Source organism: Suricata suricatta, chromosome 1 (genome assembly GCF_006229205.1).
Source record: "Suricata suricatta isolate VVHF042 chromosome 1, meerkat_22Aug2017_6uvM2_HiC, whole genome shotgun sequence".
In the NCBI taxonomy this organism is placed as follows: Eukaryota; Metazoa; Chordata; class Mammalia; order Carnivora; family Herpestidae; genus Suricata; species Suricata suricatta.
In genome coordinates this window covers 64,574,357-64,601,658 of record NC_043700.1, presented here as the reverse complement: position 1 = coordinate 64,601,658, position 27,302 = coordinate 64,574,357, and the positions used below count along the sequence as shown (strand labels likewise).

General features: G+C 34.9%; 1 protein-coding gene across 12 annotated transcripts in view; it reads left to right on the top strand.

Moving 5' to 3' along the window:
* The window catches only part of RAPGEF2 (Rap guanine nucleotide exchange factor 2), a 252,639-nt gene that overhangs the window by 182,167 nt on the left and 43,170 nt on the right, over positions 1-27,302 (top strand). For all 12 annotated transcript variants that reach the window (XM_029939372.1, XM_029939328.1, XM_029939338.1 and 9 more), the window contains 2 exons: positions 14,421-14,552; positions 25,436-25,613. In XM_029939372.1, coding sequence (XP_029795232.1) covers positions 14,421-14,552; positions 25,436-25,613 — 310 coding nt within the window. The remainder of the gene's footprint in view (positions 1-14,420; positions 14,553-25,435; positions 25,614-27,302) is intronic.

Here is a 27,302-nt window from a genome sequence, read left to right as displayed (position 1 = left end):
GACAGGGAACATTCTAGGTTCACAGGTACATCTTACAAGAACTTCTAACTTCCAGTAGGAGAGTTCAGAGAAGTAGCTAGCCTTGGGGTGATTGTTCTTCTAGGAGGAAATGGGGAAGACCCAGAAGAGAAATACAGAGTATGATTTTTAAATAGCCATTAAGTAGCTTTATAGATCTAGTTCAGAGACTGAGGGGTGAGAGGTGTGTGAAAAGATGAAAAGGAAAACATAGTAGGTGTGGTGGTTAGAAATATAAACATGTTCTTGAGGGTGAAGAGAGTCCCCTAAAAGGTTTGTGACAGGGGATTGACAAGATGACAGTGTGTATTTTTCTGTCATCTTTTGAAAGTTTCCTCTGGCTGTAAATTGGAGAAGAGATTGAAAGGGAAATAAAAGACTGTTGCAAGAAGCTGGATAAGACAGTGGTAGTACGGGGAGCTTTAGAGTAAGGCAAGGTAGTATTTGAAAATCCTCTGTCATAGTATTGCCACTGTGAGCTTGGCTCATTTTGTAAGTTCTTGTTTTTGCTGATGGTGAATTAAGCCTATGTAACTTCTGGGTTATGACAGTTAAACTGTTTAAATCTAAAGACATTTTCCTATCAATAGAACTCCCCTATGACTCAACAATAACACTGCTAGGGATTTACTCAAAGGATACAGAAGTGCTGATGCATAGGGGCACATGTACCCCAATGTTCATAACAGCACTGTCAACAATAGCCAAATCAGGGAAAGAGCCTAAATGTCCATCACCTGATGAATGGATCAAGAAGATGTGGTATATATACACAATGGAGTATTACATGGCAATGAGAAAGAATGAAATCTGGCCATTTGTAGGAAAGTGGATGGACCTTGAGGGTGTCATGCTAAGTGAAATAAGTCAGGCAGAGAAGGACAGATACCATATGTTTGAACTCATAGGTCTAACGGGAGAACAGGAGAAACCTAACTGAGGGCCATAGGGAGGGGAAGGGGGAAAGAGAGTTGGGGAGAGAGAGGGACACAAACCATGGGAGACTATTGAATGCTGAAAATGAACCAAGGGTTGAAGAGGGAGGGGGAGGGGGAGGGGGAAAAGAGGTGGTGGTGATGGAGGAGGGCACTTGTGGGGAAGAGCACTGGGTGTTGTATGGAAACCAATTTGACAATAAATTATTTAAATAAATAAATAAACATTTAAAAATTTTTTAAAAGTTAAAAAAATCTAAAGACATTTTCAGCTTAAGTGCTTGTTTATGTGTGTATATACCTGCATACACACAAGCGCTGACACCACAGATTATGTTAAACCAGTGTTAAGATTCCCTAAGTGTATCTTAACTAATGCTGTTCTATTTTCCTGACTTAAACTTGGGATAATAAATTAGTATGCATACCCATGCATGCTTAATAGAGAAGTTCAGAGAAAGTAGATGAAATTTGAGGAAAGTAAAAGCTTAACAGAGTGGTAGACTTCTAAATGTTGGTGTTAATTTAGAAAGTGCTTTCTAGGAGGGTTGCTCAATTGATTATGTAAATAAATCTTTGCAGATGACTGAGAAGGTCATGAAAAATGCTGGAGCATTGACAGAGTGAGGGTGTTAGGAAGGAGTCTCCTTATGAGGTGACGTGTGTTTGACTCTGTCATAGTAAATCAGAGTATTCAGTTGATTATATGGTGTCTAAGGCTTATTAGTTTTAACAAAGAAAAAAAAAGGGAAGATGGAGGAAAAAGAAAAATCTGTTAGACTTCCTGCAATTTATGCAGTATGTGTCTCCGCTGACCCTGGGCGATGAGTAATGCACCGCCAGTGTTCAGTCAGTCTTCCCGTAGTGCCCTCCAGACAGAGCTAAAGCAATGAAATTATCTGGTGTGCCACGGTTGACACATAAAGCCCTTGACAATAAACATTAAATTAAATGTCGTAGCATGGAAGTCCTTGGAAATAAATGCTGAAATGAATATCTTTATCTTTGAAGTTAAAGGAAAAAGTGATAACACTAGACACATAAAAATAATACCTATCATTTTTGTTAGTAACTTAAGAGGGATAACGTGTAATTATATTTTTGATGTGAAGATTATTGTCTAGCTAAGTTGTAATACTCATCACCGGAGAAGTAGCAGTTGTGGAAATAGTGTTTGAATGAAATCTAACAGTGAATTATTAGCGGTAAGATCTTTGATGTCAGTTAAAATCAAAGTAGATGTATGGGTGTGTGTTACATAAATGGGGTGGGATTTTTCAGTAAGTTATATAGCCAGTGTACCCATAAATGATAGCTGAGAATAGACACGACTTCACAGTAGAGTCACACTACCTACGTATGGTGTATCCAGCAAGACAAGCCACAATGCCCATTTGCCGACAGCTTCTTGATACAAGTTGTAATAAACATCTATTTCTAGATGTTTTCTATTTAGTAATGTGGAATTACTCAAATATTTATCAAAAATGTAATATAATATTCACATTAAAAATTTGGAAAAATGTTTTGAATGTGTACTGCATACCTCGTGCGTGCTCCAAACCTTCCAGCGGCTTCCCATCTCACAGAGGATAAAATCCAACATCATTACCATAGCTTTCCTACATGATTTCACCATAGAATCTCTCTCTGTCCTAATTCCCTCTGGTCTCAGAGCTTTTACTACTCTATCTATTCCTGAAACATATCAAGGCCACCCCTGCCTTTGACGTTTGCTCATGTCCCTGGATGTGTAATGCTTGTTTCCCTTTGTGTATCTGCAGGGTTCAGGCATTCTCTTCAGTAAGGTCTTAGTGAAATGTTATCTTAGTGGTGAGACCTTCCAGCCTCTAAATCCTCTTTCCTGCCTCATGAGTGTTTGATTTCCTTAAACTTTGTGCAGCATATTCTTATTTGTTTGATGGTCATTCCATCCCAACTTCCTACAACCACACACAAAGTGCTAGGATGTAAAGTCTATGGAATCAAGGATGTTGAGTATATCCAAGTTTTTTCCCTAGGGAAATAAAGGTTAATTTTTATTTTTAAAGGATTATAACATAAATTTTAATAGAATTATTTTTTTCTCAAGCAATCTATTTGCTGAAGTTTTCAGAATGATTACAAGTAGGTGGGTTCTAGACTTAAATTTTCATTTAACTCATTCAGCAGTAATTTTAAAGAACAAATAATTATTTGGAAGACTTATATTTCCATCATATATTATTTGTGTCTTGGAATGCGAGCAAATATTAGTGCTTTCCAACTCTTAGGGCACTGAACAACTCCAAATATATATTGTCTTTGGTTCATAAGGCAATATGATACTTAGTTGATTTGCTTTTAAGTTGTATAACCAACAGTTTTTAATAAAATGTTTAGTAATTATATTCCTTTGGCCTAGTGATATACTAGATTTGTCTCAACTTTTATACAATGATAAATATAACATACTTTATAAACATGGAAGGTGATGTATGTTATAAAGTATGTGTGTATATATACATATGTATGTATATCATATATGATATGTATATGTGTGTGTATTATTAGATAACATAACACACACATATAGTAAAATGGTATGGTTAGAACTGTCCCTTTATGAAATAAATGAAAATATAAATAATTTTCTCATCTCAGTATCACATCTTAGATCTTCCCTGGCTATCCTGTGACTCTTCAATATATTGGTTTCTCTCTCTCTCTCTCTCTCTCGTTTTTATTCAAATTCCAGCTAGTTAACACACAGTGTAATATTAGTTTCAGGTGTGCAATTTAGTGATTCAGCACTTCCATACAACACCTGGTGCTCGTCACAAGTGCACTCCTTAATCCCTGTCACCTGTTTAGCCACGCCCCTCCCCATTTCTCCTCTGGTAATCATTGTGTTTTCTATAGTTAAGCATCTGTTTCTTGGTTTGCCTCTTTCTTTTTCTACTCCCATGATCATTGGTTTTGTTTCTTAAATTCCATATATGCATGAAATCAAATGGTATTTGTCTTTCTCTGACTGATTTATTTCACTCAGAATAATACATCAGTCTTGTTAAATCTTCGTTAAATGCAGCACTTATTTGACAGTATTCTTCATTATCCTTTTATTATTTCTCTCCACCCACTAGTTGCAAGATCCTTGAGAGCAGGGAGTTTATCTTTCCTATTCCTATATCTAGAAAAATTGGAATAGTGCCTGTTATACCAGCATAAAGTGGGTTTTCAGTAAATGTGTTTGAATAAGTAAAGGAACTCTAAAGTTTATTTTATCCAAATTCACACAGTACTATGAGGTTATTATCAGAGCCCTCCCTAACTTTTCCTTAAGGAATTTAGAATTTCATTGTGGAAGATTTTTCACAAATAGATCTCACTGAGTATTTATATGAGTTAAGATATGTATATTTATTAAGTTAATGTATTTATATCATTTTTTGGTTCAAACACAGAAGTTTATTTCTCTTTTGCATAAAATCTGAAGAACTTACCCTTGATCACTTAGTGGATGGTTCCCTTCTAAGCAGTGATTCAAGGATCAAGGTCCTTCTGTTTTGTGACCCAGTTGCCTAACTTTTAAATCAAAACTTCTATTGTCTTCCAATAGAGACATTTTTGATGCAAAGGGAAAAGGATCATGACAGGTCTTATAGAATATTTTTATGCATGGAAATGTCATGCATCATTTGTGTTTGTGCATACTTCTAAGACCTGAACTCAGTTATACGGGCACATATGTCACTCTAAGGGAGGTTGGGAAATGCCGTCCAGCTGTGCTTCCCGGAAGGGATGACACTGATAAATAGCTAGTCAGTCTCAGACATTTTATGGCATTGTGTGGTATAGAGACCTTAGTTACTTTGCATTTGGATGTATAATAGCTTTTACAACCTTTACAAAGTGAATTACTTGTAGGTGAATGTTTTGAATTGTGTGTGAGGCTTTCTTCCCAAATCAACTGTTTATTTTTATTCAAAAAGAAGGCAGTTTAGGGTTCTCCATAGATCCCCTAGGTTTTTTTTTTTCCTTGACTTTAAACACTCATTTCCCTAACTCCATACTCCCTTGAGCATTTGTACAGCTGGGATAACTAAGCAGAGTCCCTTTGGAGCTCATCAGAGTTGTTGTCTAATTGGTCACAGAAGTTGGTTTCTGGTATTACCAGCAACTTCTCTACCTCTCCAGAGACTGCTACTTCCATAGCACCAGTCCCACTTGGTCCTGGAAAACAAGAGACTGAGGACTCACCTTTTAGCACCTGCAGGATGTTATCAGTATTACTATATGGATAATCACAAATTTTGCTAAAAAGTGTATTATTTGGGTTGGCTTTCACATTAGAAAATGAAGCTATTCTTAATATTAGTGTGAAGTTCTTTTAAGGTGTTTCCTATTTAAATAATGGAGTACACGGGTGCAAAGATTGATTTAGAATATGGTCCCCCAAAATAAATATCTATAGAGTTGGAGTACCAAGTAAACGGGAGAGATTTTGGAGCCTATTACCTGGGGTCTTTGGACAAGTCACTTGAGTTGTTTGAGCTTCCTTTTCTTTAGCAGTATTTGGGCTTTTTATAAGTATTAGAACAAACAGATTCCAGATACTGGGCCCCTTGCTCATTATATAGTACATAACCCCAAAATAATGGTGGTAATTGTTACCAACATGAAGAGAAAATGTACAAAGGTGTTGGGGTTTAAATAGGTGGAACACTACTCAGAAGATGATGTTTAAGTTACCTGACTCGGTGCCAACAGGTGCCATGTATTTTACTAACACTTTCTTGGACTGAGTGATTTAGGCTTTTTTTTTTTTTTGGAATCCCTTAGAGAAATATATGCTTTTCAGATCAGTGGTTATTGATGATTGCAAATAAACTGAAAAGAAGAAGGGATTATATAATGTGTAGGGGGTAGGCCCGGGGGTGGGGTGGGGTGAGAATGCAGTGGCTGTCGCTCGAACTGTCCTACAGCTGTTTCTTAATAGGCATCAGAACGTTTCATTTGGCCACATAGCACAATAATTAATCCACTGCCTCGGTGTTTCTGTGGCAAACTGTGTAGGCAGGCAGTTTGTTTTATTTTAGGTCCCAGATAAACATTTTATTGAGAAAATACAGCTGTCTTTCAGATAACAAACTTTCATCAGTTCTGATATTAATCACAGAACTGCTCTCACTATGCCAGGTGTCTCCCTTAAGACAATGAAATTAGGTGACTTAAAACTAACTCAATGTATATGTGTGCATAATTTTTTTCTGATTATCAAATATGAGGGAAATTGTATATCAGGCAAGGTTTAGTTTCTGCCAAAAATTACCAGAAAACGAGTTGCTCTCCTCACATATTTTATGAGGTTCTTTCATAATTTATTTTACCGTTTTAAAAAAAGATTTTAAAAACACTCTTCTATAAGGAACATAATGCAGAAATGACCTCAAACAGTGCTAGCTTGGGATGCTTATAAGGGCCACATGATGGAACCAGTATAAAGGAGTTAAAAGATTCTTACACTTGGCACAGATTTAATAATTCCTGGATATGTGATCTCAAGATTGCAAGTACTGGCTATTACTGTGATATTTTGAAGATTAGTTTATAAAGTAAACAGTTAATGATTTTATAAAGAACCTATAAGACAAACGAAAAACCACCTTCACTAATCTGTCCCATCACATAGAGATTCCAAAAAAGTAATGGATCTCAAACAATTTAGAAGGAGTGGAAATTCTGTTAGGATGCAGATGTAAAGTTTTCATAGATTGTTTTATGAAAATGAGAGTGAGAACTTACTTTAAATTACTATTTTTCAGTATGATTGTAAAATTTTTACAAGACACTATACTTTAACATTGATATAAGCAGCCATTTAACCATTTCATCAGTATGCACGAGAGCTTTCAAGTCAATGACTGAATTAATGAATGCATTAAGTTGAATGCATTATGTGTGTGCTCTATAGCCAGACATGTGGAGCTGGACTCCTTCTCTACCACTTTTTCATTTTATGATCTTGGTGCAAATCACTTAACATTTCTGTGCCTTAGTTTCTTCCTATTTAAAATGGACATAATAAAACCTACTTCATAAGATACTTATAAGAATTAAATGACCTAATATATCTGCAAATGCTTAGACCCAGGCCTGGCATGTGGGAACTGGTATACAGGTATGTTCTTTTATTGCCTTATCTTTTAAAAAAAAAAAAAAAAGACATAGCCTTACATTTTGGAGTGTATGGTACTTGAATAAGATCATATACTTTCTCATCATACTAAAGGATTCTACTTTTCTGTTTTGAAATAAAGGTCACGTGGGTTCCTTCTGTTCAGTGCTTTCATTTAACATCTAGTAGAAAAGGCTTTCTAAAAGCATTTGCTTAAAAACATCAGTTTACTAGTTTTGATTGTTTATTTTCTTTAACGAGGGCCTTAGGTATATTCTATTTGTGTTCAAATAAACACTATTTCATAGGTGTAGGAATTAAATTGTAGAAAGGTTGTACTTTGCCTGATTATAGCCAGTGACATTTATGATTCATTTATGTTACAAAGCCTAGAAAAAAATGAGAGTGCCCTTCTGCCCTGGGGTGAGGGCTAGGTCACTACCATATTTCCGTAGCTAATTCTAACACATGAGGGTTTATTTTTGGACAGAAAGCCATGTGAAATATTTATGTATATAAGCTTATCTTAATAGCAACTTCTATTACAGCTCACTCAGAAACATTATTTTAATGTTGAATAGTAGCAGGGGGTTTTTGAAATAAAGCATGACTAAACTTGTGCTTCCCCCGGCCCCCCACCCCCACGCAGTGGTGTTTCTGTTCAGACTGACCTACAGAGACTATGTGCTCAGGACGGCAAGGGCAACTTGCTGTGGTTAAGCCTTGTGAGGTTGGCAGATGCATCTGGGTCAAATACATGGAGATTTTTGCAGTGAAACCTCGTACACCCACAAAAGCACAAATTCCCCAAGATCTTATCACTTTGAGAGAAATTCTTAGCTATGAATATTTGAATGTTTATAAAAGGGAGTAATTGGACTATAAGCATATCATGTAGTGAGGTTATTTACTTTATAAAATTTAGTACAGTAATCTAAGCAGTAAGTTTCTCCATATGAACATACTTGGGGGAATATATATGTAATAAGTACCCTATAATGATAGTGTTAGGTATGACAGTGTCAAAAGTAAGTTAGGTTTTTTTTTCATTTCATTTGAAAAATAATCTGACCTAAGGTGATGGAGAACCTTGACTGGAAAATGACAGAGGGAATGAAAAGGAAGAGAGAGGCATCAGAAAAGTAGATTCTATGGGTTACAATGATTATTTCATTTAGTCATTGTATTATGTTATATTCTTTTGATGGAAGAAACTAAGGTATATGGAAATTAATTAACTTGTTCAAAGTTCCCTGACTTAGGAGGAGGTTGACTAGATGATTACTCCATATATATCTTACATGAGGTTTATGTCTTTTGAGCCTGACAGGAGGCTGGGAGAATGTTCTTAAAAACATTAATTTTTGTCAGGTTTCTCCAGTAGATACAAAGCAAATTTTTGTAGACTCATTCCTGTAAAACATAGTCATAACAACATTAAAACATGTCTCCATGTATTTTAATGAGAACTGTAATTAGATATCGGTTTATTAAATTATCATCTCATGACACTTTTGGGGAGACTTTCTTGCCTTTATGTTTATGAACAAAAGAAATTGTATATTGTGCAAACATCTTTCTCTTTGTGGACTACTGATGCATGATGTAATCAAGAATAAGTATTGGATCTACAGCGTATCGTAAGGCAGTATAAGGGAAACAAAAATTACTTTTTTTAAGGTTTATTTATTTTGAAACAGAGTGCTCGCATGAGCATGAGCAGGGGAGGGGCAGAAAGGGGGAGAGAGGGAATCTCAAGCTGACAGCATGGAGCCTGATGCAGGGCTCAACCTCATTAACTGTAAGATTATGATGACCCGAGCTGAAACCAAGAGTTGGACACTTAACTAACTGGCAGAGCCATCCAGGCGCTCCGCAAAAATTATTTTTTAATTAAAAAAATTTTTTAATGTTTATTTATTTTCGAGACAGAGACAGAGACTGAGCATAAGCAGGGGAAGGGGCAGAGAGAGAAGGACACAGAATCCAAAGCAGGCTCCAGGCTCTGAGCTGTCGGCATAGAGCCTGATATGAGGCTCAGACACATGAACCATGAAATCATGACCTGAGCTGAAGTCAGACGTTTAACTGACTGAGCCACCCAGGTGCCCCCACAAAAATTATTTCTGATAAATAATATTCAGGAGTTCATATGTTTCACTTATATGGTGTTCTTAAAGAAATATTACAATTGAGAGATATAAAAGTCAACCATATTATAAAGTGGACTTTCAAATGAACTATAAATAATATTCCTGCTTATTTCAAACTGTATATAGAAACAGATCAGAGAATGTGAGGACTAGTAGTAACTGAAAAGATAAGTAGTAAAAGAAATACAGGGTGCATGCATGTGTGTGTGTGTACAGACACAGAGAATAGAAATTGCTTTTGAAATACAACTTGAATTCTGAAGTGGATAAGGGAATAGTGTTTCTGGCTGGATGATTTTGGCTAAAGCCCTCTCAGGGAGGAGCTCAGTAACCTACTGGTATCTAGTCTTAGATGTCAGCTACAGGAATTCTGGAGCTAGAAGAGACCTGTTTCTTACACAGCATCTGCATATGGTAATTCTAACTAACACACTTCTATAGTGATTTCTGTGCGCCAGACCCTACTCTGAATGCTTTGTGTCCAGCCATTCATTTAATCCTCACAACACAGGTTTCCAATCAGTGATGAATGAGTAGAAAGTATAGGAGACTGTATTTTCACTAACATCTCTGAAAAAAAAAAAGTTGTTAATGTGTCAACATACCAACTCTTCCCTTGCAGAGCTTGAAAACTTGAGCATAAAGAATACTAACAAAACTTCAGTGATGATAGGAGGAAAACAGTATTTCTTTGGGTAAATTCTTAGTAATACATCTCAATATAAAGTTAGTTTTCGGACACTGAGTATATTTAATTTACCTTCACAGTGTTACTCAAGGTAAACGGCTAGGGAAGATTGTACAGATCCCAGCAGTCACCCCAAACCTTGTATGTTTTGTTGTTACTATTTCTTGAAATAAAGTGATTCTAAGGTTAATTGGGAAATTTTTCAGTTATATAAATTTCAAATATTGGGAGCAGTATTTTCTTTTTTGTTTTTTGTTTTTCAGTCTTCTTTAACATATTGGGTTTCTCAGCAAATCTAGGCTAATAATAATGCATCATGAAACATGAAACTCTGCTACATTTCCATCACATGTCCCGTAATACACCAGCTCTTCCTGGCAGAGCTTGAAAACATGAACATAAAGAAGTCTTTAGTGGAGAGAGAAGGAAAGGGAAGAAGGCAGCCGTCTTAGTCTCACCTACATTAAAACCACTTCTCCCATTTTGACAAAGTATTTACTTATTCTTGTCAGACACTTCGAGGCACTCAAACTCATTGCATTTATGTTCAAAACAGGTCATTTATTAACTGGTAAAATTGGAAGTAATTTTATAAACGCCAATCATTAGACTCATTAATAAATCAAAGGTTATCATCAAATGCCTGTTCATGTATGAGATGGAAGCCTTTTGTATAGTGCTTGTTTACAGCTAATTATTGACATCCCTGTTTCTCCCAAAGGAGAAAACAAGTTACTATATAATTGATAACCAGATTTTATGAAACTATGATTTTGCTTATGCTCACTTTATACATTTAAGTATCTGATTTTAATATTACCCTGTGTTTATTTTTTTAATGTTTATTTATTTTTGATAGAGTGCAAGCAGGGGAGGGGCAGGAGAGAGGGAGACACAGAATCCAAAGCAGGCTTCAGGCTGAGCTGTCAGCAGAGCCTGATGTGGGGATCGAACCCATGAACTGCTAGGTCATAACCTGAGCCGATATCGGACGCTTAACCAACTGAGCCACCCAGGTCCCTACCCTGTATTTCTTACGTAGTTAATAGTGTTTATGGTTAAACTATGATTTAGTCATTTGCCTAACAGTTTATTGCAGTTATGATCCACAACTATTCCTATTTTAGGAATATACGTCACTTTGATCCAGGAGACATTTTAAGAGTGATATATTCATATATCAAATATTAAAAATTTTAAATATAAAGAAAAATGTAAGAGACTCCTTTAAATTTTAAATAAATTGGTGAAATATATTGGTATTAAGATAAAAATGTATAAAAATGCATTGCTTTCCTCTTTAATTACTGTCTAATATTATTCAGGTAATTGCTGTATATAGTCCCTACTTCAAAAATTTCTCTTATACAGTTTCTGTTATAAATGGTGGCTAGAATCACAAGACACTTCATAGCCCCATTTTAATCTGAAATTTAATTAAGTAGGATAATGATAGTAATTTAAATAGGTCCTGGGTCAAGCCTAGAAAAGTTTGGAATAAATGAATCTTGTTGTCTTTGGCATGTAATACACCCCCCCCCCCCACACCCGCTTTTTTGGTATATTTTACTCAGACGATGAGTTACTGCCTTCCTAGGGATTCTGTGCTACCCTTGTTGACCTCATGTTTAAATGTGGGTCCGTGTCACAGTGTTTGTCCTCTGACTCCCAGTCCCTATAGTTTATTTGCCTTTTAAAGACCAATATCCCCCAGACGTGGCTCATGTCTCTCTTCTTTTAGGGTGTTGTGGCCAGCTGGTCACGTCAGTGCAGTTCAGACTCTCCCTCTATGGGAACAACTTCCACAACTTCTCCCATTCCACGCTTTTCCCAACTGTGGCTGAAGTGTACTTTCAGTGAAATTTGACCATGATACTATTCTCCCAATCTGTGGGAAAAACTTAAAGCTTTCCTAAATATGGCATCTGTTCTAATATAAAGAAGCATTCAGTTAATACTATATTATGTATGCATTTTCCTTGAGTTTAACATTTCATGCTGTTATGCAAAAAATACAGGTGGGGGGTTAAAAGCCTTATTTAACAAAATATGTTTGACTTCTTTTTCTATTGCGGGTCACCCCAATTTCAATGACATTTTGGGTAGTAGAAGCTAGTTACATTTAGAATCAGGAATGTCATATTCACCTCCATATTCCCTGGGTCTAACAGTCTGACATAATGGATACTCAATAAGTGTTTATGTATAAAGTAGAAATGAATTCTTAAGAGTGGAAATATTTCTCTTTAGCTTTTTAAACAGTCTTTATGGTTCTTAGCCTAGCATAGCCAGGTAATTCTGGTATCTGTGGCTGTCAGCTAGCATGGATGAATAGATCGGGGTACACAGAGGCTGGACCCTGTGTGTTCTGTTCGATGCAGGGCTCTGTAGCTCTTAGTGCTTTCCACACAGGGAAGTCTTAGCGAAGATGACCAGCCCACGATACTGAAGAGAGTCCTTTGAGACTTGAATAAATAAGTCTCTCTGAGTAAAAATTCATTAATGATGTCTTCATTTGACACATTTAAGTTAATTTTAAAAGTCGCCCTATGTGGCACATATAAACCTAAGTCATGTCTATATAAGATAATCAGTAGAAATCAGTTTACTGCTCTGTAATTATATGTATCGATTTATTATGCCTTTTAAAATCACTGAGCCATTGAGTAATGTTTCCCCAGTTGCCTTCTGCAGTGAGTGACTGATATACTGGAAATGTAGCCAGGATGATGAAGAGTATTTATCCTGATTTTGGACACATTATTTTAATATCTGATATCTATCACTTAGCAACATGCAAAATCATAGTCAATAGTGCATCTCAGGAGATTTCTGTCTTCAAATCATTCCTGTAAAAGTCCTGCAAATATTTCACTGTTTTACCTTGTGAATAAATATTTATAAACTCTAATCTTAGAGTTACCTACCTGTCTATTCTTTGTAGAGGAATTGTTATTCTCCTCAATTTTATCTAGTATTTCAGAGCATCTTCAATTATCAGACTTTTAAAAAACTACGCTTAGTGAGATAGGTCATTTTTGCGATGATCTCACCCATTTAAGTACATCTCACTTCTCTGAGCCCCTCCAACATATATATGTGTTTTTTGGTCCATTTACTTGGCATCTAATCATTGTCTCCTAATACATTTGTTTTTAAGTCTTTTCTTTGTATACCTTGTTTCTCATGAAGTCAAAAATATTTCTTCATAGCCTGTATTTAATGTCATTAAATATAGTAACCTGTTTATTAAGTGAGATCTGAATGATAGTGGGATATAAGTACGTTTTGCCTCTTTGTTTGGAACTTTGGGGTATTAAAATTCTTTGGTTATTGCCGTAAAAATGAATCGCCTCCCTTGGGAAACTTATTCTAATCTATGCAATGGCATCTTATTTTTGGAAAGTGGGGAAGGGATGAGGATCAAAGGAGAGAAGGGAATGTTGCTAAGATAAACTCTTAAGTTGTATTTTAATATTCTTCATTATTATTCAACAGCTAAATAGGATTAATATGTAGGGAGGAAAGAGAATGTTAACAATATTGCATAATGTCAACATATATTTTGAAATGTCATGTATATTACTGGCCGATAGTATAAGTGGGATATTATAAATAGTGGCCCTTCTTAATTCAAAAAAACTGATAGTAACTTACAGTGTAAGATTCTTAGGGCAATGTTAGTGTCTCATTCACTGACTAGCACACAGTAAGAGGAAAAAGGCTCGGCAGATGTTTGTTGAATGGGCAAATGTATGGATGTTTTCTTTTTCAATACCTTTTCTCTGTTATATGGGAGAATCATAGAAGCACCTGATGGATGCTTAGTGAATCTGTTCAACAGAAGCTATTTTATTTAGGGTTTAAACTGAACAGATAGAAAATTGATATTTATGTGTATGTGAGTAGATTGATAAATATTGTCCATAACTTTCTCTACTCTAAGTTCGTTGAAGGGATCCTATTCTGTTTTCTCCATAGAACCTAGTAGAATTATTATATAGCAAAACATTTTGTCAATTCTAAGATGCTATTTTTTTACTTTTAAGTATTATTTAGGCATATAAAAACCTCAAGTCTGTTTTCTTGTTTAAGCTATTTCTTGCTACAAAGTTGTGTTTATAGTGGCTAACAAATAGCAGTAGATTAATTTGCTCAATGGCATATAATTTGAAAGTTGTCACTCACTGAATTAAATGCTCACCCAAGTTAATCTTAACTTCCAAATCCACCTCTTTAAGCATTGTATTTAGTATTAGGGTTCACTGAATGTCCATAAACTTTCAAAATTTATTTTGTGATTTTTGATAAATAGGGACAATATTTAATAATTTGTGAACTTGAAAAATGAAGGATCTTGTACTTTTGGGTAAATGGTATGGAATAGAGTATAATAAAATATTTCAATGTCTTCTTAAGAGTTCTTGATTCAAATGGTAATCCTATTTCTCCTGCTCCTTCCATAGCTTCCTGCAGATTTCACAAAACTACACCTTACTGATAGTCTCCACCCACAGGTGACGCACGTTTCTTCTAGCCATTCAGGATGTAGTATCACTAGTGATTCTGGAAGCAGCAGTCTTTCTGATATCTATCAGGTAAGAAGGTGTTTTTCTTGTCATTTGTTTCATTTTTATGTATTCCAAGGAATCTTATGATTCTTAATTGATAGGATCTATAAAGTATATGTATGTATATTATATGTACTTATAGGTACATAAAATTTTAATGTTTGTGCTTCACAGAGGCAAATAGTATGTCTGTTTTGGGAAGTTGAACTACTGTCTAACTGTTTTTGCTTCTGCTATTGCCAGTTATCAAAATTTTAAATGGAGTGGTCACCTTGGAGTTGTTTCTCTGGACTTCAAATATTTTATAAATTTGAATATAGACATATTAGGTTTAGGACTCTTTCTTGACTAAAACTGTAGGGAAAAACTGCAGAATTATACTATGTAGTAATTTTTTCTTATTAAAGTCTTGAATATGATGAGAAAGATTATTATTATAATTGGATCATTAGATTATTTTTCTTGCATTTTAAAATTATGTATAGATTTCGTTATGTGTTTAAAATAAATTCTTATGATACAGATGGATAGAAAAGAAAGAACTATGGAATTCCAAAGATATTTGAAAAGCAAACTAATTTTAATTGTTAAGGAATAGTTCATTGTCTTAGAATATCCAAATTTAGGAAAAGTGACTAATATATGCAAAAAGAGAAAGCCCATCTGTAGGGTGGTCTTTAAATACATACTACTAATATGGACTTTTGGATGGTTTCAAACAACAGGAACATAGTACTCACTTTACAAAGTATGATTCTTGAGTTTATAGGAATTGTGATACAAGATGACCAAAGAAGTACCTTTCTTTAGAAACATTATAGTGTTTCAAGATCATAAAATCTTCAGGCAGTGCTAAGTTTGTATTTTAAAAAAAATACTAAAAGTAGTTAATTATAATACTATCAGGGCAAAACATATTTAAGTTCTAAACTTAGTAGATCTTAGAAAATTAGTTTTATTTTAAGGAAGTAATAGGTATACACTTTCCTGTAATTCAAGGGTTTGTAGCCTTGACTAATAATCAGTAGCCCCAAATGCAATTATTTGCAGATTCTTGGCTGATTAAGAATTTATTATTTTGCAATAAGAAATATTATGTGGGTCTTTCAGGTAATTTTGATACAATATCAAATGCAAAGATAGATACTTTGCATTAAGTGTTAACTTATAATAAAATTTTTAGGAAGTAATCACATTTTCAGATGTTAGAGGAGGAGAAGGTGGTGGATAAGGTAAACTTGCTCTCCTTCCTCTACCTGCCTCTAATACCAATTTTTAGAAGTTGGGTTTTTTTTTAAACATTTATTCAAGTATCCCTTGTCCTAAAACAATGAATGGTATACCTAAAAGCTGTGCTTTCTAGTAACTGGAATATCATGGTAGAGCCCCTGTCTCCTAAACTGTGAGGCGATTATACGCGTTAAAAATCTGCAGTGGAGACACAGCTTGAGGTTGCAGCAGTTACCACTGCTGTCAAGTGTATACACACCTAAATGGAACTCCTAGAAAGCAAGTTTATAGTAAGAATGAAATAAGTGGTTCGTAGAATTTTTGAGACATATTCTCAAGGGAATTCTAGCTTTATGTGTTTAACCCTTGCATAGGCTTGGGTTAAGTTCATGAGGAATTTCTTGATGGTACAGATGTCTGAGAATCCAGACTGAGGCCAAGAACTCCAAATTGCTCTGACATGGTCTGCCTTCAGTCTGACTTTAGCTTGGGGTATAGATGAAATAGAGGGTCTCTGTGTATTTTGATTTGTTTCAGTTGAGTTTTCAAAGCTATTCACTTCAAATTTGATGGCAGGCATGTAGCCTGTTAATTTTCTATCCTTCATAAGGAAGAATCCAAAGGTGTACCTAAGGATTTGTTGTTAGCTATATTAAAGTTAACATTTAATAGAAATCCCCAATAGACCATTTCTATTATGTTTAAATCAGAAATTCTTAAGGTGAGAAGAAATCTGGCAGGTGCACCTTGTCAGTGAGTAGCTTTATATTTGAGTCCTCTACTGCCTTTCTGTCAGTGAAGCATTCAGTTTATTCTGGAACATTACCAGAGATGGACAGCTATCTCCCATGGCGGACCTTCAAACTCTGTATAATTCTGACTTAGGAGAATTTTCCTAAGTCAGAATGTTGTCATACTGAAGTGAGTATAAGTGCTTACGAGATGGACACAGAGAGGCTGAAATTGAATGTCGTGTACCGAGAGAAAAAGGTAGAATAATTTTTCTAAGAGGGTAGGAGTAGAGGAATTCAAGAAGAGCCAAGTGGATTAATGAGCTGTAAGAAAAGAAGCCTTCCTCTGTTTCTGCAGGTACATATTATCGTGGTGGGCTTGGAGTGGGGGCTTTGAGAGTGGAAAGCGTCTCTCTGATGGCTTTAGTTTTCCCATCTAAAGAGTTGAGTCCATTTGTTGAGAGTGAGAGAGTTGGCAGGCCGAAAGTTTTAAGGAGAGAGAAGTTTCAGAATAGTTGTTTCAGAGAGTAGGAGAACAAATTGACTAGAGTAATGGAAGCGTAGTTGAGATGGTACCCTCAAATACAGAGTGACTTCCCTCTGCCCTTTTAAGTATTTTTTTTTTTTTTTCCTGCAGCAAGCACAAAGAAAGCAGAGATTTGGCTGCACCCAGGCCTGGAGTCTTGTTAAATGAGTGTATCACAGAGACGGATGTAGCAACATGCCAGCTTCTTTTAACTGCTGGCCTTTGTTTTTGCATGCCTTCTGCCTGGAATGTTTTCTCCTAGCTTGATCCTTTTATGCCTTCATTTTCAAGTACCATCTTCTCAGAGAGTCCTTTCCTTATTACTGTCTGAAATGTAGGTCCTGCATTTTGATTCCTTTCCTGGCTATTCCTTTTATTTAGAGGGTTTTTTTTCCCCCCCAAATGATTATTGCTTTCTCTGTTCTATCTGTTTACTAAGATGACAGCTTTAAGAAGGCAGGGAACTTCTCTGTCCTGTCTCCATTTTCTCTCTAGAGCCAGGAAACTGGGCATTGGGTAAAGATAGACTGAATGGATGTGATTGAAATACAGACTAGGTTTTAGAAGCTGGAGGTGGGAAAGCTAGACATAGAAGGGAGTAGAGTCTTGAAGACTAAAGATCATGCTTGAGTTGAAAAATAGTTATCTTGGAAACAGATGGAAGCAATTGGAAAGTAGGAGTTTTTTGGCAGCAGAAAACAGAATGCCTAAGTTGGGGATATGAGACAGTGCGATTCTAGCCATAAGATTCTGGCTACATAGCATGATTATCAGAGCAGAAGCTTGGTGGACTGGAAATAGTTGTTCAAAAATAGATCAATAGAACAGAGAGTTCAAGTGAAATGGAATTCATTTGTAAGGATGTAATATGTAATAGAGGAATCCTTACAAACCAGTAAAGAATGTGATGGATTATTCAATAAATGATCTCCATGGTGGGGTGAGCCACTTTATAGCCTCACTTTATATCATAATTAAGACTATCTTTCAGATCATCTAAAGAGTTAGCAAAGCCTTACGGTATGACAATCAAAAAATTTAATAATTAAAACAATCATTTGAGACAAATATTTAAAGTCAGAATATAACTCATGTATGCAAATTAATAAGAAAAATACTTGGCTCACCATAAAACAATATTCAAAGGGCAAGATTAGGTAATTTGCAAAAGAGTACATGCAGATACCTATACCTTAAATAAAATCTTTACAACCTATTAGTAATTGAGTATATGAAGAATAAATATGATACTATTTTCCTGTCAAATTAGCATAGACTTTCTTATAATAAATATTTACAGATATTCTTACACCTGTTAAGATTATAATTTTTGGAAAGAAACCTAACAATTTATACTATAAGCTATAAAATTGTTCCTGTCTTTTAGGCATAAATATATTTTAAAGTCTATATTCAAATTTTTAAAAATGATGTATAAAATTAGGAACAGCATAAATTATAATACACCGGCTAGATTTCCAAATATTTTCATACTGTCTACATACACAGGAAAACCTTGGATTGTGAGTAACTTGTTCTGCAAGTGTTTCACAAGACAAGCAAACATTTCTAATAAATTTTAATTTGATAAACGAGCGATGTCTTATAAAAGGCATAGTACGTGATGGCAAATGTCACATGATCACAACTGAGCCAGTGGTTCTTGAAATTCACTTTGATATAGGAATGCTTTGGATTACAAGCATGTTTCCGGAATATGAATTATATTCTCAAGCCAACGTTTTACTGGTTTTGTAGATAGTTCCTACTTACTTGTCTCAGGTAAATTATCATCAGCATTAGCATTCAATATAGGCTTCTACTAGCTTGAATTTATATCAGGGTTTGTCTTAGGTGCTATGTGGGTTACTTATGTACATTTGAAATTCTGCACAAAATTTATTTTACATCAAGAATAATTACTAAGCAACCCTTTTAAACATGGGGATGTGCATCGAGTACTTAATATGCAAAAACTTCTTTCTCGTAAATGGTTTTTAAGTACTCTATAAAACATGTGTAGTAGTTATTTTTACTTTAGTTAAATTAACAATTCACTGGATGCTTCATGGCATTTAATATTTTTTCACATTTGTTCTTTTTCTTGATATCCTTTAAAAAGTGAAAATAATCTCTTAACTGTATTCATAATAAAGTATATGGAATCCCTTTTGATTTCAGTAAATCATAGAGCTTTTGGCATTGATCTGAGACTATTATTAGTTTTTATGAGAATATTACTGTTTAACTATAATGTGCATCTAAGTCTATATTAGGCTATACATGTGAAAGGTAAATTAATTAAGGACAGGAGTTATTTGCCTAACTGTATTATGTAAGCCTCCCTTCTTGCTTCTGAGACAAATATAATCAGACACTTTTAAAATATAAAGTGCCTGTGTGCCTATCTTTATTTAGAATAGAACGATTTAAAGACTAACATTAATCTTAGTAATACAGTTTGGAGGAAGCCATAAAATAGCAAAAGTTTTGTTTATGTTTACATACAAATATATGTATTTAAAATTTATGTTTTATGAATTAGCAAAGCAGAAAACATTTCATTGCTTTATTATATTTTAACTATGTTTTTGTATAGTTGACACAGTGTTGCATTAGTGATTATAACATAAGTGATTGGACAAATCAGTATGTTATGCTTTGCACACCACTAGTGTAGACACCATCTGTCACCATACAATGTTATTACAGTACCAGTGACTATATTCCCTATGCTGTACCTTTTATTCTCATAAGTATTCATTTTGTAACTGGAAGCCAGTATCTTTCACTCTTCACCCTTCCTTCTGGTAGCCATTAGTTTGTTCTCTGTGTTTATAGGTTATGTTTCTGCTTTGGGTTTGTGTATTCATTTTGTTTGTTTGTTTTTTAGATCCACATATAAGTGAAATCATATGATATTTGTCTTTCTCTGACTTATTTCTCTTAGGTCTAGCTCCTTTCACTTACCCTCTGGATTCACCTATGTTGTTGCAAATGGCAAGATCTCATTCATTTTTATGGCTGAATAATATTCCTGTGTGTGCACGTGTGTGTGTGTGTGTGTGTTTACGTACAACAACCACATCTTTATCCACTCATCTGTCAATATATACTTGAATTGCTTCCATACTTTGACTATTGTAAATAATACTGCAATAAATATGGGGTACATATCTTCTTTTGAATTAATGTTTTCATTTTCTTTGGGTAAATACCCAGTACTAGAATTAGTGGATCATCTAGTATTTCTACTTTTAATTTGTTAAGGAACATCTATTCTGTTTTGCACAGTGGCTGTACCAATTTATATTCTCACCAATAGTGCATAAGTGTTTTTTTCTCCACATACTTGCCAGCACTTGTTTTTTTGTTTTATTTTATTTATTTGTTTGTTTGCTTATTTATTTTTTGTCTTTGTGATTATAGCTATTTTGACAGGTATAAGGTGATATTTCATTGTGGCTTTTATTTTCAGTTCCCTGATGATTAATGATTTAGCAATTTTCTTTATGAAGACAGTCTATTGAGAAAACTGGGCAAAGTTTTATAGTGCAAATCATTTAGTAGTTTGTATTGGTCAGACCTGATTTTAAGTACCAACACAATTACTAGGTTTGGTTTTGTTTGCATTGAACAATTTATTTGATTTTCCTAGTGTTTTCTTATCTGAAGAGTAGGAACAATAACCTTAATTTGCTGAATTGATGTGAAGATTTCACGTAGATGGTAGTTATTCAGTATAGGATCACTGTTCCTATATTTGTTGTATGAGTCATTTCACTGGAATTAAAGGGTTGCAATTAGTTTGAGTGACAGTTGTTTTATAGTAAGTAAGGGGTTGCATTATTTAACAGAGTTTTAGGTTTTTTTGACAAATTCTGCTGATACAAATTCTGTATAAGCTTCATCGGCACGATGGGGAGAGGTAAAGACATACAAATGCTGATATAAAAAATGTGTTCTCGTGAGGAAGGGACTGACTTTTGATTTGGCCTGTAACTGGCGTTCTTTCTTTCCCCTTACTTGATCCAAGAACAGTTTAATGAGTGGGAGGATAGAACTGTACTCATAACACTGGGTTCATAGAGGTTAAGTAATTTTGCTAAAGTCACATAATAAATGGTAGAGCTGAGATCTGAATTACTAAACCCTGAGTTTGTTCATTTAGCAAATGTAAATTCAGTAACTAGTAGGTTCTAGGCATTGCTCCTAAGTTTAGTACACTTCTCCTGTAGACCAGTTGATGTTTGTTCAGTAAACATTTCATTCCAGTCTCCAAAAGCTTTAGTGTTCATGAAGTAGTAGTATTATGGCATTAGTAGACTCCTAACTTGTTATCAAGTTCTACTAAAATGTATTAAAGGAAATTCTGTAGGGGTACCTTTCTGGCTTAGTCAGTAGAGCCTCCCAATCTTGATCTCAGGGTTATAAGTTCAAGCCCCATGTTGGGCCTAGAGCTTACTTAAAAAATAGATAAAATTAAAATGAAATAAAGGAATTCTATAATACTCTTAAATATAATGGATATTTATTTAGAAATATAATCTAAGTTACTGGTTTAATGAATGTGATTTCATGAATGATTTAAGAATGGAATACACATAACAGAAACAGAAAACAACTAATAATTATTTCCACAAATGGGATGGAGGATTCAGTTGTGGAGAGACTAATCCAATTCATATTTAAAAGGCTTTTTGTTCTGGGGCACCCGGCTGACTCAGTCAATAGAGCCTGGGGTTTGTGAGTTCAAGCCCCATGTTGGGTGTAGAGCTTACTTAAAAAGAAAAAAAAAAAGGAGTCTTTTTGTTTTATTTAAGACTTACATAAAATTTATTTAAATGACAGTAATGATTTCTTTGGAATGACACAAAATATATATTTTATCTCTTACTGTATTTTAGATTTTTAAAATTTAAAAACACTGTAAGCTAAAAAAAACTATATTATTTAGAAGTTATTTTTTATTTTTTATTTCTTCTTTAGTCCCTTCTTCAATCTCAGCTAATATTAAGGAATGCATATACAGAGGGCTGATTGTATATTTGAAAATTTAAGGTGATGAACAATAATCTTCAATGTTAAGGGGGAACTGGGGTGAAAATGTAAAGATAGCAAACATTAGCAAATTGTCACATTTCTAGACTTCAGAAATAAGGTGGTGATAATAACAGTGTTGGCCTAATTTCTCTGATCACAGTCTTGGCATAATACCATGTCAAGTTCTACCTCAGTTTCATTCTAGAATCTAGAGACAATTCTGTGCATTCTGAATTTAAATTAGGAGATGTGTTTCTTTATCTTTTTTTTTTAACTTTTTAAAAATGTTTTATTTATTTTTGAGACAGAGAGAGACAGAATATGAGCAAGGAGGGGCAGAGAGAGAGGGAGACACAGAATTGAAAGTAGGCTCCAGGCTCTGAGCTGTCAGCACAGAGCCCCACGTGGGGCTTGAACCCACGAACGTGAGATCATGACTTGAGCTGAAGTCGGAGGCTTAACCGACTGAGTCACCCAGGGGCCCCAGAAGATGTGTTTTTGAGTGTGCCACAGTTAATTCAGCTAGGCAAATAACTCCTGTCCTAAATTAATTTACCTTCCACATGTGTAGCCTAATACAAATTTAGATGTACCTTATAGTTAAGTAGTAATATTCTAAAAAAAAAAAAAACTAGTCATAGTCTCAGATCAATGCCAAAAGCTCTATGATTTACTAAAATAAAAAGTGATTCCATATATTGTATTATGAATACAGTTCTTAAGAGATTATTTTCATTTTTTAAAGGGTATTAAGAAAATGACCCAACTGAGGAAATATGCCACAAAGTTTCCAGTGAAGTGTTAATTTAACTAAAATAAAAATGGCTGCTTGATAAAACACATGTTTTATCAAGTACTTAAAAACCACAAGGCTACCAAGGCCTCACCACTCCTCCACCTAGGGCATCTCTGCTCCTAATGGTCGTAACCCAAGCAATAGTATTTACTAAGGCCATTATTTAAAGAGCTTTTGTAGACATTAGGTTTTCCACTTTTAATTCTGTCTTCATTAGGTATTCTTTCTTCACTTATTTTCCCCTTAGGTTTTTTTTTTATATACATGTATTTTAGCTCAGGAAATTGTACCTAAAGAATTGAAAATGTGATTAAAATTCTTTTTATTAAACTTCAGAAAATATTAGTACCTGTTTGTATTGCTTCAAAAGGTAGGATTAAATCTTATGTTTTGCAGTATAAACCAAGACTTGAGAAAAGTGAAACTTTGATAAGAAAATAATGAAACTTTTCTTAAATACTCAAACTAAAAAAAAAAGTATAGATCCTTATAAAAGCCACATTCTGGGGCGACTGTGTGGCTCAGTCGGTTAAGCAGCCAACTTCAGCTCAGGGCAAGATCTCAAGACCCGCATTGGTCTCTATGCTGACAGTTCAGAGCCTGGAGCCTGCTTCAGATTCTTTGTCTCCCTCTCTCTCTCTGCCCCTTCCCCACTCATGCTCTGTTTTCCTCTGTCTCAATAATAAATAAAAACATTAAAAAAAATAAAGATGTCCAAATTGTAAAGGAAGTAGCTGCCTTACTATTAAAAAAATCCACATTCTATGTATCTGTTGTAAAGAGCTAGATTAGGTTGTCTAAGACAGTAGAGACAGAATTCCTAGGTTCTAATCTTTTTTTTTTTAAACGTTTATTTATTTTTGAGAGAGATAGCGTACCGCGTGCAAGCCGGGGATGGACAGAGAGGGGGAGACAGGATCTGAAATGGCTCTAAGCTGTCAGCAGAAAGCCTGATGCAGGGCTCTAACTCACGAACCATGAGATCATGCCCTGAGCCAAAGTTGGACACTTAACCGACTGAGTTGCCCAGGCACCCCCTGGTTTCTAATTTTGATTTTGCAATAATTTCTCTTTATGGGAATATTTGAAGAATAAGAAAAGTCAGTAATAGCACTTGATAGGATTGTTTTGAGGATTAAATGAGTTATACACATAAAACAGAGCGGTTCGTGGCACATTGTAAGTATTGAGTGTTACACGATGGTGGTGGTGGTCATGATCAAGTTCAACATTTTGTATTTTTATCTTTCATTTATTTTCATTTATTTTAATAAAGATTTTTGCCTGTTCTTAAATTTTTTTATGGTTTTTATTTATTTTTGAGAGAGACATTACGAATAGGGGAGGGTCAGAGAGAGAGGGAGACACAGAATCTGAAGCAGGCTCCAGGCTCCGAGCTGTCAGCACAGAGCCCGACATGGGGCTCAAACCCACGAACCATGAGATCATGACCTGAGCTGAAGCCGGACGCTTAAACAACTGAGCCACCCAGGCGCCCCTTGCCTGTTCTTAAAAATAGGATGTCTTTATTATTTTTGAAAACCATGTGAACTACAAATTATTTTAAGCTAGTGAACTTTATAATACATGTTTTCTAGGAAGTTAATGGTTTATAACAAACTTTTTAAGAGTTTAATATTTTATCCAGCAAAATGTGATGTTCAAGACTTATGTTGTTAATATTAAGTTTACTCTTACTATGCTTAAGCAGTTGGTAAATTCTGGGTGTATTATGTCAGGTAAGGTTGATATGATAACATTTAGACCTATTGTGGAAATGATAATCACAGCAGGCTATAAGATGACCTAAGTAAGATAACCGTTCTAGCCTTGAGATAGCCCAATAGAAGAGCTCATTTTGAAATTTGTGACTCTAGTGACTAAGAAAGTATTCAAGTACATGATTACTTGAAATTTGATTGATGATACAGTCACCTTGTTGAGGAATGAAGAAAGAATGTGTTCCTTGTAGGCATATGGTCTTTTAATACTTTTTGGTGATTTATAATTTGAGAGTGGACATTGGTATAATCAAAGTAAATGTTAATGTTTTATTCACATGCTTATCAAGTCACCTTTGACTTATGGTTCACTTTTACACAAAAACCATCTAATAGGAAAGAAGTTATTGAATCTTCTTGGCATTAATAAATCCTTTTCTTTAGGGAATAGGAATTGTTCTTTAGGGAAAGGAATTGCTCAAAATCCTTTATTACCTTAAACTCTTAGCTTAAGTCATTCTCTTTGAAAAATAGATGAAAACAAACACTGTCTTTCTCATCTTTATTCTACAATTTCAAATGCATGGGACAGTTCAGATTAGAAATCAGAATTTTTGAGAGAAGATCATTAATCCTAACTAAATGTTTAATAGGAGATTAAATCACTCCTATTTTCTTCAAGTGATTCTTCCTACATAGTGCCTAGTGCATAAATGTTTGTTGACATTGAATACATGCTTAGTTACAGACAAATCAATATACTAAAATTTTAATATTTCAAACTAGACTTGCTCTCATTTCCTTTAGGTACAAAAGGTTTACTTAAAATGGTTTTTTAAAAAACGGTCTCGGTCTTTTTTAAGGCCACAGAAAGCGAGGCTGGTGATATGGACCTGAGTGGATTGCCAGAAACAGCAGTAGATTCTGAGGACGATGATGATGAAGAAGACATTGAGAGGGCATCAGATCCTCTCATGAGCAGGGACATCGTGAGAGACTGCCTAGAGAAGGATCCAATTGACAGGACAGACGATGACATTGGTAAGTTTGGATGAGAAAATAAATCTGAGAGCAAATGAAAATATTTAGGGTAAAATGGTCTGATAAAATAGACCCCAAGACTAGTATATTTTAAAAACTTCTTAATTTATAAACTTCCCTTGTATAAGCAGTAGCATTTGTTGAAAAAAGTTTTAAAGAATCAATTTTATTCAATCATTATGTTCTGGGGTCTACAAATGATAAAACTTCCTTAAAAAAAAAAGGTATTCTTCTAAACAGTGTTATTTCTATTATTTTTCTGGTGAGCACTATTCTTGTAAGGCTCATATTTTCCGTATATAAATACTAGTCAATGACAATTGGTAAAATTGCCATGTAAATGACTTCACTTCTACTCTGGCTCCATCTGAAGGTGGACTGAGTGGAAGACTACAAAATGTCAAGTTAGCAGCAGATGAGCTGTAGGGGGGGTGGGGGTTAGACGTTAAGTGAATCCTAAGGTTAGAAAACTAAGTGGCTTTGTATCTGTTTTCCTCATCCTTGTAGTTCCCTTTACCCGCTTTCCCATCAGAGTAAAAGCTGACTGTGTAGTAACTGTGTCGTGTTTGGGTATGCCTTCCGCACTCTGGGCTTTTCCTTAAAATGCTAGGAGTCAGTCTGGAATCTGTAAGCACCCTTGCCTGAGCCCAGATAATCTGTCTTACCACTCTCCCAACTCTTTTTGGCCAACATATATTTGCAGACAAATTCAAGGAACTGGCTCTATTGGGATTAGATATAGGAAAGTATGGGCATAGTTAGGAGTGGCAACAAACATTATGAAAATCTTTTATCACTTAGACTATATACATATGCTAGAAATTTAAGGATGAAAAACCAACAACATGTATTAGATATTTAAAATATAAATTTAAAATTTATAGGAATTGGTAAGTATTTATAAATGAATATCACATGTTGGTAACAATTCATCCTGCTAATGTTATCGAGCACCTTCTATGGACTGAATATTTTTTTAAGTCCTGGCAACTCAGGGAAAAAAGGCAGGTAAGATCCTTGCCCTCTTTCAGTCTGAAAAATAAAGTGGGGATTAGGGAGTGATGAAGGTTGGGGAATGAACTGAATGGAGCCTATTTTAGGAAGAAATGGCTGATAATGTCCTTTTGAAGGGCTCAGACATGTAGGAAATGAAAAAGGGAAGCCCCCTATACCTATGGTCCCCAGTAAAGAAATGTGTTCTGCATTAACCCTTTCTGGAAGTTTTCTGCTGGAGTAAGAGACTTAAAGCCTTCAAAGATATCCATCCCTGACTCTAGCCCATTTTCTTCTCTACCACCTGCACTCCCATTCCAAAGTCTCTTGAGGGTTCTGCAGCATAAATTAGAGTGGTTCTATATTACCCACTGAAAAGACTGTGTTTCAGTTTCTGGTATCTGATGCCACATACACATGCATTTGATTTGCAGTGTCCAAAGTTGTATTACACTGTCCTATTCTCTTTGTCCTTGTCACCTTATTTTCAAAAATGTCTTTATTTTTTTCTCTATTTATTTTTTTAACATATGCAATTATTTTCCATCATCTACACTACAGTAGTTACACTTACACTCCAAACAGAAAAGCAAAGTAAAAAATCAAAACCCCAACTTGTATTTCATGTAATTAGACTTATGCAGAAATTAGAAGGTTAGGTACCAACTAGTTAATCACCTAATTTCACAGCTATCT